This window comes from Notamacropus eugenii, chromosome 1, assembly GCF_028372415.1.
Source record: "Notamacropus eugenii isolate mMacEug1 chromosome 1, mMacEug1.pri_v2, whole genome shotgun sequence".
Lineage (NCBI taxonomy): Eukaryota > Metazoa > Chordata > Mammalia > Diprotodontia > Macropodidae > Notamacropus > Notamacropus eugenii.
The window spans coordinates 297,688,509-297,706,448 of NC_092872.1; the positions used below are offsets into that span (position 1 = coordinate 297,688,509).

Consider the following 17,940-nt stretch of genomic DNA (forward strand, 5'->3'; position numbering starts at 1 on the left):
TGTACCAATCCATTCTCTACACAGTTGCCAAAATGATTTTCCTTAAATGTAGGTCTGGCCATGTCATTCCTCTACTTAATAAACCAAGAGACTGACTACTGCATCTAGAATCAAATATAAAATCTTGTTTAATGTCTTTCACAGCCTTATACCTGTGCTACCTTTCCAGCCTTATTACACAATACTTCCTCCTTTATGTATACCACAGTCCAACAAAACCATCCTTCTGACAATTCTTTATATGGAACACAGCATCTTCTATTTCCTTGTCTTTGCTCTCTCCCCAGGCCTGAAACGTACTATCCCATCATCTCTGTCTCTGGGAATCCCTAGTCTCCTTCAAGGTTCAACTCAAGTTCATGAAGCCCATCCTAATGTCATCTGCTAGTACCATCCCCTCAAATTATCCTGTACTACTTTGTATATGTCTATATATGTATATGTGCTGTCTCTGCTGGATAGACTGTACGCTCCTAAAGGGCAAGCAATGTTTCACTTCTGCCTTTGTACCCAATACCTACTATTGTCCCTGGTATATAATGAGTGATTACTAAATAACTACTGATTGATTTTAAACTGCTTAAATTTTAATAATTTTTGATGATCCTCAAGAACAAGAAAATTACAAAGAACACTTTTTGTTTTTAATGAATACATAAAAGTATAATTAAATTCCACATAACCAATGTTTATTGCATTCTTACTATAAAATTAAGATTTACTAAACTGCTGTTTAAGTTTGAAGTGCCCCTAACATGCATGTCCTTGCCTCAGCCACTGTCTCTTCTTTTCCCTTTATTAGTGCAAACACAAGATGTTTCTGTTTCTGCAGTCATAAAGTCTGACTTTTAGATGCTCTGAGATACCCCTTTCCCATGTGGCTGATGTACAAAAATATAAAGAACACCAAAACTCTTTGACATGTGTTTGCAAAGACCATGTCTGAATAAGCCACCATCGAATTAAAAGCTCTAAGCAATATCAGAGAATGGTATTCATTTTATGTGTCTAATGTTCACCAGCTCTGTGCTCTAAATAACAGGTGACCAGCCTTCTAAACAACCCAACCTCTCCATTGGCTGCTTCTGAAGGTAAGGAGATGTCTTCAGGGGGAAAAAAATAAGGCCTTGGGAGCAGAGAAATCACTTTTCTAGGGAATATTGCTCTGAGCTACAAGATTACACAAGATCAACAAAACTGAATGTATCCATGATCTCATAAGAACACTAGGGAAAATAAAGTATTCTACCTTTATTAGGCTGTTGAAAAGTATTTTAGATTTATTTTTCTGAAATTTGGTTTTATTTGGGAGCCTTGACTTCTCTAATATACAATACTTACACTACTGTATTCCTTAAAATTTGTGTCACTTCCACAGAGCTGTCTTTTCCCCACAAGAAAAAAATGAGCTTGATTTTTTTTTTTTAAGGTTTAAAACAAACTACCATTGTTTTAACTGTATACCATTTGAATACCAAGCTCTGTTCTCTGCTGCCTGCACTAATTTTGGCCTAATAATTAACACCAAGAAAACACAGGTGCTCCATCAGCCACCACCACACCATCCATATGAGAAACCATCATTTACAACAAATGGAGAAGTTTTGTATGCTGTAGATAAGTTCACTTACCTTGGTAGTGTACTTTCCAGGGATGTACACATTGGCAATGAGGTTGATGAATGCATTGCCAGAGCTAGCTCAGTGTCTGGGAGGCTCCGAAGAAAAGTTTAGGAGAGAAGAGGTATTAGACTGACTACCAAACTGAAGGTCTACAGAGCCATTGTGCTGACCTCATTGAGTATGCCTGTGAAACACAGAGTGTACCAGTGCCATGCCAGGAAACTGAATCGCTTCCATTTGAACTGTCTTAGGAGGATTCTGAGGATCATGTTGGCAGGATAAGGTACCAGACACTGAAGTCATTGTTCGGGTTGAACTGTTGAGAACTCAAACTATGCTTCAGAGAGCACGACTCCGACAGGCAGGCCATGTTGTTTGAATGCAAAATGTATGCTTGCCAGAAAGACTATTTTATGGAGAACTCACACAGGGCAGGCAATCACATGGTGGTCAGAAGAAGTGATACAAGGATACTCTTAAGGTTTCTCTCAAGAACTTTGGATTTGACAGTGTGATATGGGAGATATTGGCACAGGACCACTCAGCATGGTCCACAACAGAAAAGGTGCTATGCTCTATGAGCAAAACAGAATTGAGACAGCACAAAGGTAGGATGCGCATACTTGGAGTACTCACACAGACTACCCGTGCTCAATCTGTGGTAGAGCATTCTGAGCTGATCAGCCACACTGAAACCTCACTTTATCATGGTGATGTCATTTTGGTCCTCTTCGAGAACAAAGGACAGCAATCATACCATTTGTAACATTCCTAACATTAAAAATACCCATTCAGAGACTCTAGATGAGTGCCTGAGAAATACAATTACCCTTATATTTGATCATGCCTTTTTAATTTAACCATGTGACCAAAGAGGGGATAAGTGAATCTTTGGAAAATAACTAGGTAATAAGTGAATATTTATTTCTGACTAGTGGAGACTTAGTTGTTTTATTCTCCTTATGATACAACACAAATGATAGACTGATTACTATAATCTTACCTTACCCAACCTACTCATACAAAGAAGGCAAAATAATCAAACAATAGATATTTATATATTTTTATAAAGTTTTTTTTTCTTGCCTGATTACTATAGAGCACTGATGTGTGTTAAAAGAACAGAAACTTTACTCCAGGCCATGAAGGAGAGAGAATATACAGAAACTTAAAGGGAAAAAGACTCCACCAGTTACCACAGATCACCAATACTGCTGTTAAATGGTAGGACCTTCAACCTTAAATCTAGAGATTCTACTTTAAAGTCTCTTTCCCTCTAGGGTTTAATATTATAACAAAAAAAGTAGAATGCTTATTCTGATAACCACTTTGTTACCCAAGAATGAAGGAAAAACTGCAGGCCTTACAACCTTAAAGACAATTAACAACTTTTCTCATCTTAACCAGTGCCTTTCTGGTTTTATATGTCATATAATTTCTGTGAAAAATCTCACAATATTTCCAGTTTAATCATTTGATTAAGGTTTGCTCTGAATTTAGAATGTTGTATTGTATACATTATTACTACAAAGTAGTGTTAGTAGCACTGAAGGAAGTAACTTTACAGGATCTCAGTGGACAACAAAAGATGTTTTCAATGTTTTATTAAAATATTACAACTGAAATACAGTCTTAATACCTCAAGCTATTAATGGTAGCAAATGTAATAATTATTACAGTCATTCTAAATTGTAAGCAGAGAAAACTGCTGTGTGAAGTGGCATCTCTTCAACTATAAATCTGGCCTTTGTTGGTGTTCACTTTGATCAAAGTTCAAAGTATTTCTACTTGTGAAAGAAGGATTCAATGTATTAGAGGCCTTCCTTGTGGTTTCCTGATATCATGCGAGTGCCCATGGAACACTCTGGTGGTCTGTCAAGCTTGGGCTCATGACCACTCCATCTTCTCTTCCTAGCACAAATTTCCTTAATAACATCTTATATTTTTGCTCTCCTTTGAAGTTCCTGATTAGTTATATATGGCAGCCTGCTTCACACTTAACATATACTTCTCCACTGCCCTCTTTGTGACAGTCTTTTTAAAATCTTTGAAAAGTGCTGTATCCCATGTCTCACTGATAAATAGCAATACTAGTAATTAAAAAATGAAACTTTACTTCTGTCATACAAATTTATTCATTCATAAAGAATATCTACTTGACTGGGCAGTACAACTGCTATTGACCAAAATCTTTATTAGGAAGGATCTACTTGGGTTAATGAATTAAAATCAAAATATTTGTTCAGCCAATACTAAAGCAGAGAATAGGATCTGAAAAAGTCACAAAGACTTTCTCCCCCAAATTATGTTAAAACTTCAGAAGTCACAAAAATATAAAAGATATAGATAGATGTGTCTTCCTGTCTATCTATTCATACACACACAGAGGCAACAGAAGCAGCAACATAAAAAAAAAGACAGAGAAGACTAGGGAAATCAGATTATTGGGAGAAAGAGGGTAACTTGATTTTGTTTCAGAACTCCTCACAAACAACAGCTGTGGGCAGCTTCAGTTTCCAATGGTGCCTTGGTAGGAACCTGCTTAGTTTTCAATCAAGGGCAAGTGAACAACCTGAGTTTATCACAGTGGAAAAAGTGAGAAGACCACAATAAATAAACATAGCCTTCCTCAATGATTGAAAGAAGGGGAAGGTAGTTCACCTGAATACATAGTTATGAGAAAAGAAGACTGCAGGAAGTAAGGCTGACAAAGCAATTGTCAGATATTTCATTGGTGGGATTTTTTTCTTGCCATTGCCAAGTAATAGCTAAAGTTGCACCAATGCAAAGTGGTCTCTTTCCTTAAGGAGGTGAAAGGTGAATACCTCTACACCCTAAAGAGGATTCAGAACTCTTTTCCTTTATGGAAATGAAGAATCAATCAAGTATTTATTAAGCACCTATTATGTACTAGGTACTGTTTGGCACAGAGAAGACAAACACAAAAACTGAAAAGAGTTGTTGCTCTCAAGGAGTTTAGACTCTTAAAGGGGTAGAAAACATGTATGGATATAGATATATGCAAAACTCATGCAAGAAAGTCTTCAAGTATATAGGTAAATACAAAACACATGCAAGGTAAGCTCCAAGGAGAAAGCACCAGTAGCCAATGGACTAGGAAAGTCTTCATGTAGAAGTCTTGGGCTGAGTCTTGAAGGAAACTGGATATTTCAAGAGAGAAAAATGAAAACTTTTCAAGGATGGGTGACAGCTAAAGTATAAGCAAGAAGACAAGAAACGTAGCACTGTTAGTAAGAAATAACAAAAAACTAGTAGGGCTGGACTATCCAGTACATGAAAGGTAGTAAAGTGTAAGAAGGTTGGAAAGGTAGGAAAGAAAGAGCTTGTGACAAGCTTTAATGCCAACAACAATTTTATATCTGATCCTAGACATAATGAGGAGCCCCTAGAGCAGGGGTGAGGAACCTGAGGCCTCAAGGCCACATGTGGCCTTCTAGGTCCATGGATGCAGCCTTTTAACTGAGTCCAAGTTTTACAGAACAAATCCTTTTATTAAGGGGATTTGTTCTGTGAAGTCTGAATTCGGTCAAAGGGCAAAACTTGAGGATCTAGAAGGCCATATGCAGCCTTAAGGCAGCAAGTTCCCCACCTGTGTACTAGAGTTAAATAAGCAGAAGGGAAAGCGGAAGGGATATGACATGGTCAGACCTATACTTAGAAAAACCACTTCAGCAGCTATGTAGAGGATAGATTAAGTGGGGATAGAGTGAAACAGGGAGATAAATTAGGAGGTTAACTCCAATAGTCTAGGAGACAGGGCCTGAACTAGGATAGTGGCTGTGTGAGTGAGTCAGTTTCCTTGTGTGTAAAATGAAGAAGTTGAAAGAAATATCCTATAAGGTACATTCTAGGCAAAAGAAAATAAAGATAAGAAGATTTAAGTTAAAATTTTAAAAAATTTGAAAAGACTAATAAAAAAATAAGCCTCTAGCTAGCCAGATTAAAAACAATAAAAGTTAATAAAATAAAAAATGAACAAAGGTGTACCTTAGGATCAAAAGTTGAAACTATGTCCAACAAACTACTGAACTGTGTATGCTCTTTGACCATTAACACTACTAGGCCTATAGCCAAAGAAATCAAAAAAAGAAGAAAAGGAACAACATATACAAAAGAAACCTGGGAAGATTCACTTTTTACATTATAAAAATGTTTTAAAAAAAAGACTTTGAAAGCCTTAATTAAAAAAACTCTAGTCTATAACCAATCATGACTCCAGAAGACTGATGACAAAGAATGATATTCAACTCTTGACAGAGAACTGATAGACTAATTAAGCAGTAATAGTTTTACACTGTTATTTTAACACGGCCAATGTGAACACGTGTTTTGTTGGACTGTGGATATTTGTTACAATAGTTTTATTTTTATTTTTTTCCTCCAATATGCAGAGAATATGGGGAAAAAATAAATTCTTGCTAATTTAAAAAATAAAATTTAATTTTAAAAAGTTAATGCATAGAAATGTAAATCAAAAGACTAAGCAGGAAAAGGTGACGTTTGCTTTACACAGCGAATACATACTGGAAAAATTAAATGTAAATAAATTTTCTGTAAATGAATTATTTTAAACGTACAAGAAGAATTTATTCTAAAGAAAGTTAAGGTTCTATAGAGGAAGAATATGGAAATCAAAAGTATATGCTATATTTGCTTAAAGTATATATTAATTTGAAAAGTAAAACATATCTTAGGTAAGATAGAATAGCAAAGGATATGAAAAACAATATATAGAAAAAGCAAAAACTACAGTACAAATTAATCAAGATACTGAACAAGGAGGCAAAAATTCTGAAGACTGATATTATAAGATGTATTTTAATATATTTAAGTGAATTCTAAACTACACCAGAATTCAATTAGGCCTGCAAATTTTATAATTTAATCCACTAAAATCAGTGTTAATAGCAAATATAGTGTTGTGCTGCATATGGTGATGTGTGTGTGTGTGTGTGTGTGTGTGTGTGTGTGTGTGTGTGTGTACCCACATTTTCAAATGTTTTTTTTTTTCTTCTACCCATACCTACCCTTCTCTATATATCTAGTATAGAGGTCACAGGGTAGAAAGAAAACAAAAATCTAGTTCTATAATCCATAAACTTAACTATCTACTTCAGCTTAAAATGAAGTTTAAATTATTATATCCATTTTAACATGACTTAAATTATGAGGAAGAAGAAAAAATTATATTTAAACCCATACCTCTTCATTTCTTATCTGATCTATCATTTTCATAATGCTTATGAAGTTGTAGCAGCGATCAGAATGGTCAACTTGATGGGTAGGAAAAGGACGATTTTGCCAAATTCTCCACTCAGACAAAGACAGCTGATAACTTCCAGGTCTTGATTCACAATTCTATGTTAAGAATGAAACACATAAAAATTACAGATTAAATTCTTGGTTTTTTAGGCCATTAATAAAATCTCAAAGCAAAATTATACAAGAATTTAGATTACAATGAACTCTTTATAAACTTTTTCTTTTGAAGGTGGGGAAAAGCAGAGGGAATCAGGTTTCAAGTTTAACTATCCTATTTACTGAAAAATGGCAAAAACTTTAGTTGTATATTTAGTTGCTCTTTGTACCATCTACATCTTTATGGATAGAAGCTATCACATTAGCTAAATGAAAAAGCAGGAATTTGGAAAGAATATCAAAAAAACCCCAAACATTAGAAGACATCCTGATTGATTAAGAATGACCTTGGGTTTGTAAGTAAACAGTAATTTCTGGTCCAGAACCAGAGTAAAGAATTCAAGGGTCCTCACTTATATTTGGGGGTCATGGAGGACAACATAATAGAATTCCCCACTAAGAGAACCATAGGCCAAGTTTAACGAATTTTAGCTAACAATTAGAAGAGTGGACTTAGGTACTATTCACTCTACACTGGCTCTATTCTCTTCTAAAAGTTCTTTCAGTCACCATCAACCTTATTTTAATAGTTCTGTAACTCTTATCCTAGCGTCATGAAATACCATCTTGTGGGGCATGGCATTTATGACAAAAGGAATAAATAGTAAGAGAGGGAGTGCATTCTTGCACCAAGTAAAGATATCAAAGCAGCAGAAGAAAAGAATAACAAGCACAGCCCATCTCTGAATCCAGGCAGCCAAAAAGAATCAGAGACCAAGAGGATCAGAAGGTACTGTAAGTTAAGATTTGGTTTAAAGCTCAGGAAAGGTTAGAAAGTAGTAAAAGAGTTAGTTTTAATTCAAATGAATAGTACCTTTTACTCAGATTCTAAGTTAGACCTAATTAGAACATTACCATGGCTCAGAAAAGCTGACAGACATGAACTGATGTTTTATACAGCCTACAATAGAGCAGAGAATGGACCTAGAATTTCACTGGAAGAGTAAACTGGTTGAGGCAATTCTCTCTAACATAGTAGGTTGAAACTCCTCCAACTTAACTGCAGGTTGCCTAAAGCAATGAGAGGTTAAGTGACTTGCCAAGGTCACACAAATGAAACAACAATTTAACAAAACAAAAACAAAAACAAAAACCCAACCACAAGTAAGCTTCTTTATATACTCCAGAATTTCACATAAATATGGCCAGAAACACTGCTGTTGGAAGAGAGGATACATCAGGGAAGCTAGAGAAAGCAAACTACAACTGAAACAAAAGCTCCAGAGGAAAAAACTGGAAGGAAAATAAATAGCTTAGAACACAATGTGGAAAATTTGACCCAAGCAGCAGACTCCCTGAAAACAAACTCAGTGACTTAAGACAACCAAAAAATATTATAAGAAAGTCAAAAGACTGAAAAAGAAGAAAATGTTAGTTACCTATTTATCAAAAACAGACATGAAAAACAAGTTAAAGGAAAGTACTTTAAGAATCATTAAACTCTCTGAAAATGATAAACAGACAAAAACCCTGCAGACCAAAGAATTCATAAAAACTGCCCAGTCCACTTACCTCACTACTTGAAAGAAACCCCAAACTGAAAAGTTTCCAAGATATTTTAGACAATATCACAAAGATTCCAAGTGGAAAAAATATGGAAAGCAGACAAGAAGAATACAAGTACCACAGAATTCCAAAAAGAATCATATAAAGCTCTACTAAAATTAATATAAAGGAAAGAAAATCACTGGGCATGATACTCTGAATAGTACTGATGGGATCCTGGGGTGCTCGTTGGACCCACTTCCAAGATCACATTTCTCCCTGATCTCAAAACACTATTCTTGATACTTTTCTCCCCAGCCCAAGGACACTAGGTCCAGCAATAGCTCATGAGTGGGCCCAAGTGAGACAAACTATATCTCCCACATACAAGAACAGGCTAAACCTCTGTAGAATTTCCTAGAACTATCATGTCTGATTCCCACAGTTACCATATAGGATCCAGATGCCAAGCAATAGATGTCAACTCCCAAAGCTATCGTGTTACAGACTTAACAGACCAAAAACACACCCCTTAGGAAACCTGCCAGCTGCCCCCCCCCCCATCCAACCCCAGTTTCCACCAGTGAATGACACCTGTGACCAAGGTTGTATGTTACCATCTAATTAGCATACTTGCCACATAATCCACAACTTTTCCTCTACAAGTTTTAGCATCATTCCTGTTGGGCTGCAAGTTCCTTAAGGAGCTCTGCCCGCCATATCAACATTACAATAAACCTTTGCCAACTTGACTTAATGAACTCTTGAGTCCATGAATTCAATCCAGATGACCCTTTCCTGTACTTCAGTCCTTGAGGGGTCCCTGAACCTCTCAAACCATATCAGTACATGATAAAGGTTTATAACAAAAATAATTTACCCTAAAAATACTAAGTAATACTCCTGATGGGGTATAGGTCCTGGAAACCCTCCCCCCACAACTTCCCCTGAACACAGGGCCCTGACATTCACCTGAGGCTCATTTCAGTACAGTCCTTTTAACTACCCTTTCACTGTGGCCCTCATAGTCTGCACCTGACCTGCCTATATCACCACTCCTTGATTCCATCTAGACCCACTCCTTGACTACTGTATATAAGGTTGATCTTACCCCCCACTAAATTGCTCAGATTCCTTAAGAGTCTGGCCAAAAGCACAGAATCTCGCCCACCCCAACCAGTATTTTGTCTCTGGTTGAAAGAAAGCTTGAGTTAAATTCATTTGAAGCAGTACCCGTGTCATCTGCCCTTGAATTTCAGGGTTCCCAACAACCCTAGACCTCAACACTCTAACAGGATTTTTAAAAACGGACCTTTAATAAAGAGGATTTTCAAGTATTCCAAACAAAAGACTAGACCTGAGTAAGAACTCTGAAACAAAAGAAAAAAGTCAAGAGAACCCTAGAACAGTAATCACACTTGAGCAATTGGAAGGGATAGCAATGATGATATGCTAAACACTCTCATGGAAGAGGAGAGAGAGGCAATGTGCCTTTAGATTCAGCTTTCCAGGTTACAAAGGAGATTATGTAACATAGCCTGAGATTAAGTATGGTTTTATTCTATTTTGCTGGTTTTAAGATGAGAAAAGAATGAAAAGAAGAATACACTAATGAAGAAAAGGAAGAAACATTTCTCATAACTAGGGTACACACAAAGAAACACATAAATATATGGAAAAGGGGGAGGGCAGGGCAGTCATCACATTATAATGACTATTTTCTGAACCAGACAATGGAATGTTGAAAACAAATATATATATTCACACAGTTTGTTGTAGACACCCATTAAATTTAAAAAAAAAACAAAAAACAGGAAGAAAGGAGAGTTGAAGGAGGACAGATTTAGATTTAGTAAAGGAACAGTCAGCAACAAAACAAACCTCATATTCAGAAGGTGGGTCATAAAAGGAACTCAAAAGAGAAAAAGGAACTTTAAAAACCAGAGATCAGGATCTGGGCTTAGAGAAGAAAGAAAAGAGCTGAGGTATAGGCGTAAACCATTGTGGTTGTACGTTATTGATGTCAGTCAGATTCTTTCTCTTTCAATCATTCAACAAGTATTTAAGAACTGCTTACTAAGCAAATAAATACAAACATATATAAGGTAACTATATAAGATAATTTGGGAAGGAAGGCACTAGTAGTTGGGATATCAGAAGTAGCTGCATGCAGAAGAAAGTACTTATGCTGCATCTTTTTTATTTTCTTTAACGTGCACACTTTTATTTGAACTAGTCTGAAGTCAGTGTACAGGTAAAGCTCCTCCCCTCCCCCAAGTACTGGCACCATCTCATAAAACTCACAGGGAGACTGTGAAGTCTTCATTCACATCTATGTTGGGGACAGGGAGGGAATTTAGGGGGCCATTCAATATGGCTGACAATTTGAAAAAAAAAAAAAAGGAACAAGTATTAAGGCGGAAGATACAAAAAGTTTTTTTAAAGGATTACATTAATTTACAGAAAGCAATACTAGTACCTTCCCCCTTCCCCCTTCCCCATCTGGATTTGTTACTTAGCTCATTTACAGAGCTAATTTCTCTGTAACAATGCATTTTACAATATTTGGAATGACTATTAAAAAAAAAAACCACAAATGTACAATCAAGAGTTCTGAAGACGCATTGTAGAACTCTGGGGATGTTTGCCTCCAACATACTTAGACTGCTCATCACCTGCACCATTCCAGTTTTTAAATCCTGAGTCAAGCACCAAAAAAACAAAACAAAACAAAAAAACAAAGCCATGCCAATCTCATCTCTTTTTTTTTGGGCAATTATCATGTCACACCCTTTTGACAAAAAAAAAAAATCAAAAAAACACACAGTCCATTTAGAAGCATTTGCAGTGGACAATGGAGGGCCCAGATTCATCATACTCCTGCTTGCTGATCCACATCTGCTGAAGGTAGAAAGAGATGCCAGGATGGAGCCTCCAATCCAAACAGAGTATTTGCGCTCAGGTGGGGCAATGATCTTGATTTTTATTGTGCTGGGAGCTAGGGCTGTAATCTCCTTCAGCATCCTGTCGGCAATGCCTAGGTACATGGTGGTACCACCAGACAATACAGTATTGGCATACAAATCCTTACGGATGTGAACATCACACTTCATGATTGAGTTGAAGGTAGTTTCATGGATTCCACAGGATTCCATACCTAAGAAAGATGGCTGGAAGAGAGTTTCTGGGCACCAGAACCTCTTGTTGCCAATGGTGATAACCTGACCATCAGGGAGCTCATACCTCTTTTCCAGAGAGGAGCTAGATGCAGCAGTAGCCATCTCCTGCTCAAAGTCTAGGGCGACGTAACACAGCTTCTCCTTGATGTCACGCATGATTTCCCTCTCAGGTGTGGTAGTGAAACTGTACCCTCTCTCGGTCAGGATCTTCATGAGGTAGTCCATCAGATCGCAGCCAGCCAGATCCAGATGGAGGATGACATGGGGAGGGGCATAACCTTCATAGATGGGCACAGTGTGGGTAACGCCATCACTGGAGCCCATCACAAACCAGTGGTACGACCAGAGGCATCCAGGGACAGCACAGCCTGGATGGCAACATACATGGCTGGGGAGTTGAAGGTCTCAAACATAATCTGAGTCATCTTTTCTCTGTTGGCTTTGGGGTTCAGGGGGGCTTCTGTGAGCAGCACGGGTGCTCTTCCGGGGCCACACGAAGCTCAGAAAGTATGATGCCAGATCTTCTCCATGTCATCCCAGTTGGTGAAAATACCATGTTCGATGGGGTACTTCAGGGTCAGAATACCTCTCTTGCTCTGGGCCTCATCCCCCACATAGCTGTCTTTCTGGCCCATACCCACCATCACACCCTGAGGTCTGGGGTGCCCAACAATGGAGGGGAAGATGGTCCGAGGGGCAAAGCCAGCTTTGCACATTCCAGAGCCATTGTCAACAACGAGAGCAGCAATATCATCATCCATGGCATGTTTAAACCTTTAAGAGAGAGAGGAGGTGGTGCCACACTTGGAGGCCAGGGGAGGCAAGTGCACGCTGGGTGGGAGAGCTCACAGCTACTCCTTATGCTGCATCTTAAAGGAAGAGAAGTACTCAATTTGGTGGTGGTGGTGATGGTGGTCGTGGTGGTGTTTGTCCTTCATTCTGGAAGAGGACCATGACATCAGGATGATGACACGACTTGCAGCTGACTTGGATTTGAGTAAGGGAGGGCTATGCAAGGTCACCAGCCTCATTTCTCCTCCAGTCATCTGCCTGATATTCATCAGGATGACTGGAGATGGCCCAGGATGCAATAGGACACCCTGGCCATTTTAGGCCAAGTTCTTTTCAGGTTCTCACTCTGAATGAGATTGATACCCATTCGGTGAATAGGTCTCTTTAAGAAGTGAGTCTTTAATTATAAAAAAAGAAAAAAAATCAAGAGGGAAGGGAAGACCCTCAGGGTTGCTGTTCCAAAAGAGAAAATTACAAAATGACATTTGCCATTAAGTGGAGTTTGGGCAGGGACCTATTATGGTCCAATCTATGAGCTTCAAAGAAGGGAGGAAAGGAGGAAAGGAGGAAAGGAGGAAAGGAGGAAGGGAGGAAGGGAGGAAGGGAGGAAGGAAGGAAGGAAGGAAGGAAGGAAGGAAGGAAGGAAGGAAGGAAGGAAGGAAGGAAGGGTTTAACACTAAGTTAACTGGCCATCAAAATTTACCTTCCTTTGGAGAGAAGGAAAAGGAAAAGGGAGAGGTAGAGGGAGAGAGAGAGAGAGAGAGAGAGGACGAGCTGAGTTACCCAAACTAGCTGGGTCCCCATTCAGGCAACTCAGTCTACTCACAGCGGAAGTGCATTCCAAACATGTGGGACAGCCAGAGCAAAGGAACAAAGGTAGGAAATGGTATGAAAAACATCAAAGTGGCCAATTTTGATGTATCACACAGAGTGAATAATATAAATGAAACCAGAATGATAGGCTGGAGTCCAGTGGAGATGAGTGGTCTGGAAAGTATTTATGATTTCTTGATAAATGTTAACCAAGGTTTTTTCGTTTGAATCTTACTTTCAGAAAGTCCAATGATTTTTAAATTATCTGTTTTAAATTACTTGTTTTCCAGGTCTATTTTTGGTAAGTAGACATCTACAATTTACTTTTGGTTTTTCAGTCTTTTGACTTTTTTCTAGTATTTCTTATTGTCTCATGTAGGCAGTTTTGATTGCTCCATTCTATTTTCACCTTGTGCTGTAAAAGCTATTTATTTGCCTTCCATTTACCCTCTAGAGCTATTTCAATTCTAATTTCATTTTTTTCTTCTCTATCTTCAGGGCTCTTGTTAAGGCTTTAACTGATAAACTGAGAGGCAACAGTTATTTCAAGAGAGACATTTTGTTTAAAAAAAAAAAACATATCAAATAAGCAAAAATATCTTCTATAGATCAAAAAATAATATTCTCACATGTGCACATTTTTTTTAATGTATGCAGATTTTTCTTTTAAAAGACCAGCGATTGGTTGTTTCTCTGCCACTTACAGCTTGAGAAAATGTCTGGCACACAGATATTGAGTGAGTCACGCAGCCAGCATGCCAGAGGCCATATACAGGCAAAGGTTTATCTGATTCTGAGGCCAGCTCTCTAATCATTATAATACACTGCCTTATGAGCAAAACACAATAAAATAATTCATTCTAAAAGGATGAGTAATTCCTTGCACTTTTTCAGGATTATGTATTTTCTCAATTAATTCTAACAAGTATAAAAATCATTATGTGAGCGTTAGGAAAATTGGTGTTTAAAAGGTTCCTCATATTTTAAAAAGCTGAGAATTATTGGCTTATAGGAAATAATGTTAAACAAACACAACAGAACACAACATGCATACACACTGTCAATGAAAGTCAAAAAAGAATCTGGCACAATATAAAATGCAAAGGTTTTATAGTCTGATTGATGACTTCTTTTCACATCAGTCAATTACCAATATGCCTTCCCCTGAGAATCCTCCCTCATAACAAAAGAAAACAATGAAACAAAATTTAACCAAAAACAAACAAACCTAAAGACACAGAATCCTGCCTCTGTCAGACTGGGCAGCAATCATCATTCACTTACTCTCCCAAATCCCAATGAAAACAGGAATGTGCACTTGGTCGCTGCATGAAATGCAAATTGAACTGACTTTTAATGCTTCTGAACTTACAATAATAGCACCAAGCATTTAAGCTTTAAGCTTAAGCTTTAAGGTTTGCAAAGCAAACCTTTATAAACACTATCTTTTTTTTTACTTTACAAACGCATTTGATCCTCACAAAAGTTCTAGGAGATAGGTGATACTGTTATCCTTATTTTACAGATGAGGAAACTGAGGCAGACAGAGGTTAAGTGACTTGCCCAGGGTCACATAGTATATGTCAGAAACCAGATTTGAACTCAAGTCTTTCTGATTTTAGGTACAGTACTCTATTCACTGTATCACCTAGCAATCTCTTAATGATTAAGTAATTTTTTTGTTTTTGTTTTAATTAGGTATTAATCATATGATTTTCTATTAATTTTCAAAGAATCAATGAAAAAGTACAAAATCACCAGATTTTAGAGCTGGAAAAAATCCTAAAATTTCTTTAATATAAACTCTTCATTTTACAGGAGTAAACTGAGGTTGACAAAGGTTAAATAACTTGACAAAGTATATTCACTTGGATGATGGAAGAGCTGGAACTTCAATCAACAGCTCCTGCCTAAGTGCATCTTCCAAGTACATGATTACATGTGAAAATTCTACTTACCGATACATCTTCCTCATCTTGTAAAGATTCAAACTTAGCTTTGGGCAGTATTATTTCTTTCACTTCATCACTTTCTCTTAGTCTATATAGTCTGTTCCATAACCTAAATTCTTCTTCTGTTAAGGACCATGGTTCTTTTGAGTTGTGTTGTTTCATTCCTACAAGTTGAAAAAAATAATAAGAACATAAAATTACAGACAAATAAAAATTATAAAGTTAATACAAAAAAGTGCAATGCTGTATTGAAAAAGAAATCAAGAAACTCAGATATTCCAAGGAAGTGGTCCCATATACACCAAAAACTTCATACCAGAACCTTTTTAGTCATAAGGAATTAAAAACAAAGCAGACAGCCAACGACCAGGGATGTGGTAAATAAATCATAGCAGAAGAATGCAATGGAATATTAGAGTGCCACAGAACCCAGCTGTAATGTCAGCTCTGAAGTTGAGAAGCAGGCTGAATGAATCACCAAACAAAAAGAGAATCTCTCATAGTGGCAGGGAATCTGAAAACACAAATGCACAAGAGAATGACTCTAAAACATCAACAATCATGGGGCACTTAGGTGGTGCAGCAGATAGAGCACCAGGCCTGGTGTCAGGAAGACCTGAGTTCAAATCCAGCCTCGGACATGTACCAGCTGTGTGACCTCTGCCTCAGTTTCCCTCTCTGTAAGATGGATATAATAAAAAGACCTACCTCCCAAAGTTATTATGAGGATTAAATGAGATAATAACTGTACAATGCTTAGCACAGAGCATGGCACCTAGTAGGCACTATATAAATGTTCGCTATTACCACTGTTATTATTGCTATTATCATCACAAGCATTGCCTCAGAGAAAAACACAGCCTAGATATAAACTCAACCAGAATTCCTGAAAGAGATGAAGATATTTTTGTAAATGAAATTAAGAGTGCTTGAAGTAAAAATTGAGAAAGAAATGATATCAATGAAAGAAGGAATTGAAAAGGGAATTAAGAGTTTGGCACACGAGCTACAAAGTCTTGTCCAAGTAACAAACTCCCTGAAAATTCAAATGGAAAAATAAAAACCAATTGACTCCATGTCACAACAAGAAATGTTAAAACAAAGTCAAAAAGAATAAAGGCTGAAAAAATAGAAGAAAATGTAAGGGATCTATCTCATAGCAGAAACAATTGACCTGGAAAACAGATCAAGGAGAAAAGAAATTGAGAATCATTAGACTATCTGAACTCCATGATAAAAAAAAAAAAAAGAGCCTAGATATCATTTTCAAAAAAATCTTTAGGGGAAGAAAAACTGCCCAGATTTCTTAGAACCAGAGGGTAAAGTAGAAGTAGAAAGAATCTACCAGTCACCTCCTGAAATAAACCACAGAAAGTAAACTCTCAGGAACATGAAAGATAAAATCCTGGTCAAAGCAAAACTACTGCTTCCAAGTCAAAGAAAAAATACAGCAACCAGAAAAAAAGAATTCAAGTACTAAGGAGTCACAATCAAGACAATACACAATTTAGCAGTAAAGAACAGAAAAGTGGAATACGATAATCCAGAATGCAAAGGATACATGGGCTCACAGCCAAGAATAACTTACTCAGCAAAACTGGACATAATGCTATGAAGGGTAATAGTAAACCTTTAATGAAGAGGACATCCAGCATTCCTGACAAACAGACCTAGGGTGTAGAGAAGCTCTGAAATACCAACACAGGAGTGAAGAGAAACATAAAAAATAAACTCCTAAGAACAATGAATGATAAAAGGACCAAAGAAGGATAAAGTGCTTAAATTCAAATACAGACATGTGTGTCCACTCAGAACGTTATCATCAAGGTACACGGAGGGGGTCCAACTAGTGAAGGAGTGATTCTGTTATGTCTTGAAGATCTTAAGAAAAGAATGGAAAAGAGAGTGGAAAAGGAATGCACTGAGGGGGTGGGGGAAGAGAAAGGAAGATTAGGAAATTATCTCACATAACCAAAGTATACATAGAAGTGGACATCAATAAAAATAAGGAGGCAAGAGTGAGGGGGAAGCAGCTGATACCTCAAGCTCACTCTTACCCAAAATGGTTTTCAAAAGAAGCATGTACACACACACATGTGCACACACGCACACAGAGCACTGAATACAGAAATATATTTCACTCAACAGCAAAACAAGAGGGACAGGGAAGAAGAGGGAGGAGAAATTAGATAGGATTGATTGAGGAAGGGATTACTTCTAAGCAAAACAAATTCTAAGAACATACAAAAATATTCATAGCTCTTTTGAGGATGGCACAGAATGAGAATCTGAGGGGGTACTCACAAATTAGGAAACAGATTAGCAAATTATGGCATATAAATGTGACAAGAAATTATTGTGCCAAACTCTCATAAGCGTAATGACCAACCAGAGGTGCAGAGGACCAATGATGAAACAGGCTATTCACCTCCTAAAAGAGAGAAGGACTAAGAATGCAGAATGAGACAAATATTTTTTAGGATATGGTCAATGTAGAAATCTGTTTTGATTAATTATAAATGGTAACAGGTTTTGTTTTTCCTATGGTCTCAATGAGAGGCAGGGGTGGGGAGGTGTGGAGAGTAAGAAGGTAGATCTTGGTTTATTAAAACAAAAATTTTTTTAAAAAAATTAATCCTTGAGGGCAAAGATCCAAGA

General features: G+C 37.3%; 1 protein-coding gene across 2 annotated transcripts in view; it reads right to left on the reverse strand.

Annotated features, from left to right (window-relative positions):
- The window catches only part of FANCM (FA complementation group M), a 98,358-nt gene that overhangs the window by 48,999 nt on the left and 31,419 nt on the right, over positions 1-17,940 (reverse strand). For both annotated transcript variants that reach the window (XM_072629264.1, XM_072629265.1), the window contains exons 12-13: positions 15,289-15,446; positions 6,846-7,001 (exon numbers count right to left, since the gene is read on the reverse strand). In XM_072629264.1, coding sequence (XP_072485365.1) covers positions 6,846-7,001; positions 15,289-15,446 — 314 coding nt within the window. The remainder of the gene's footprint in view (positions 1-6,845; positions 7,002-15,288; positions 15,447-17,940) is intronic.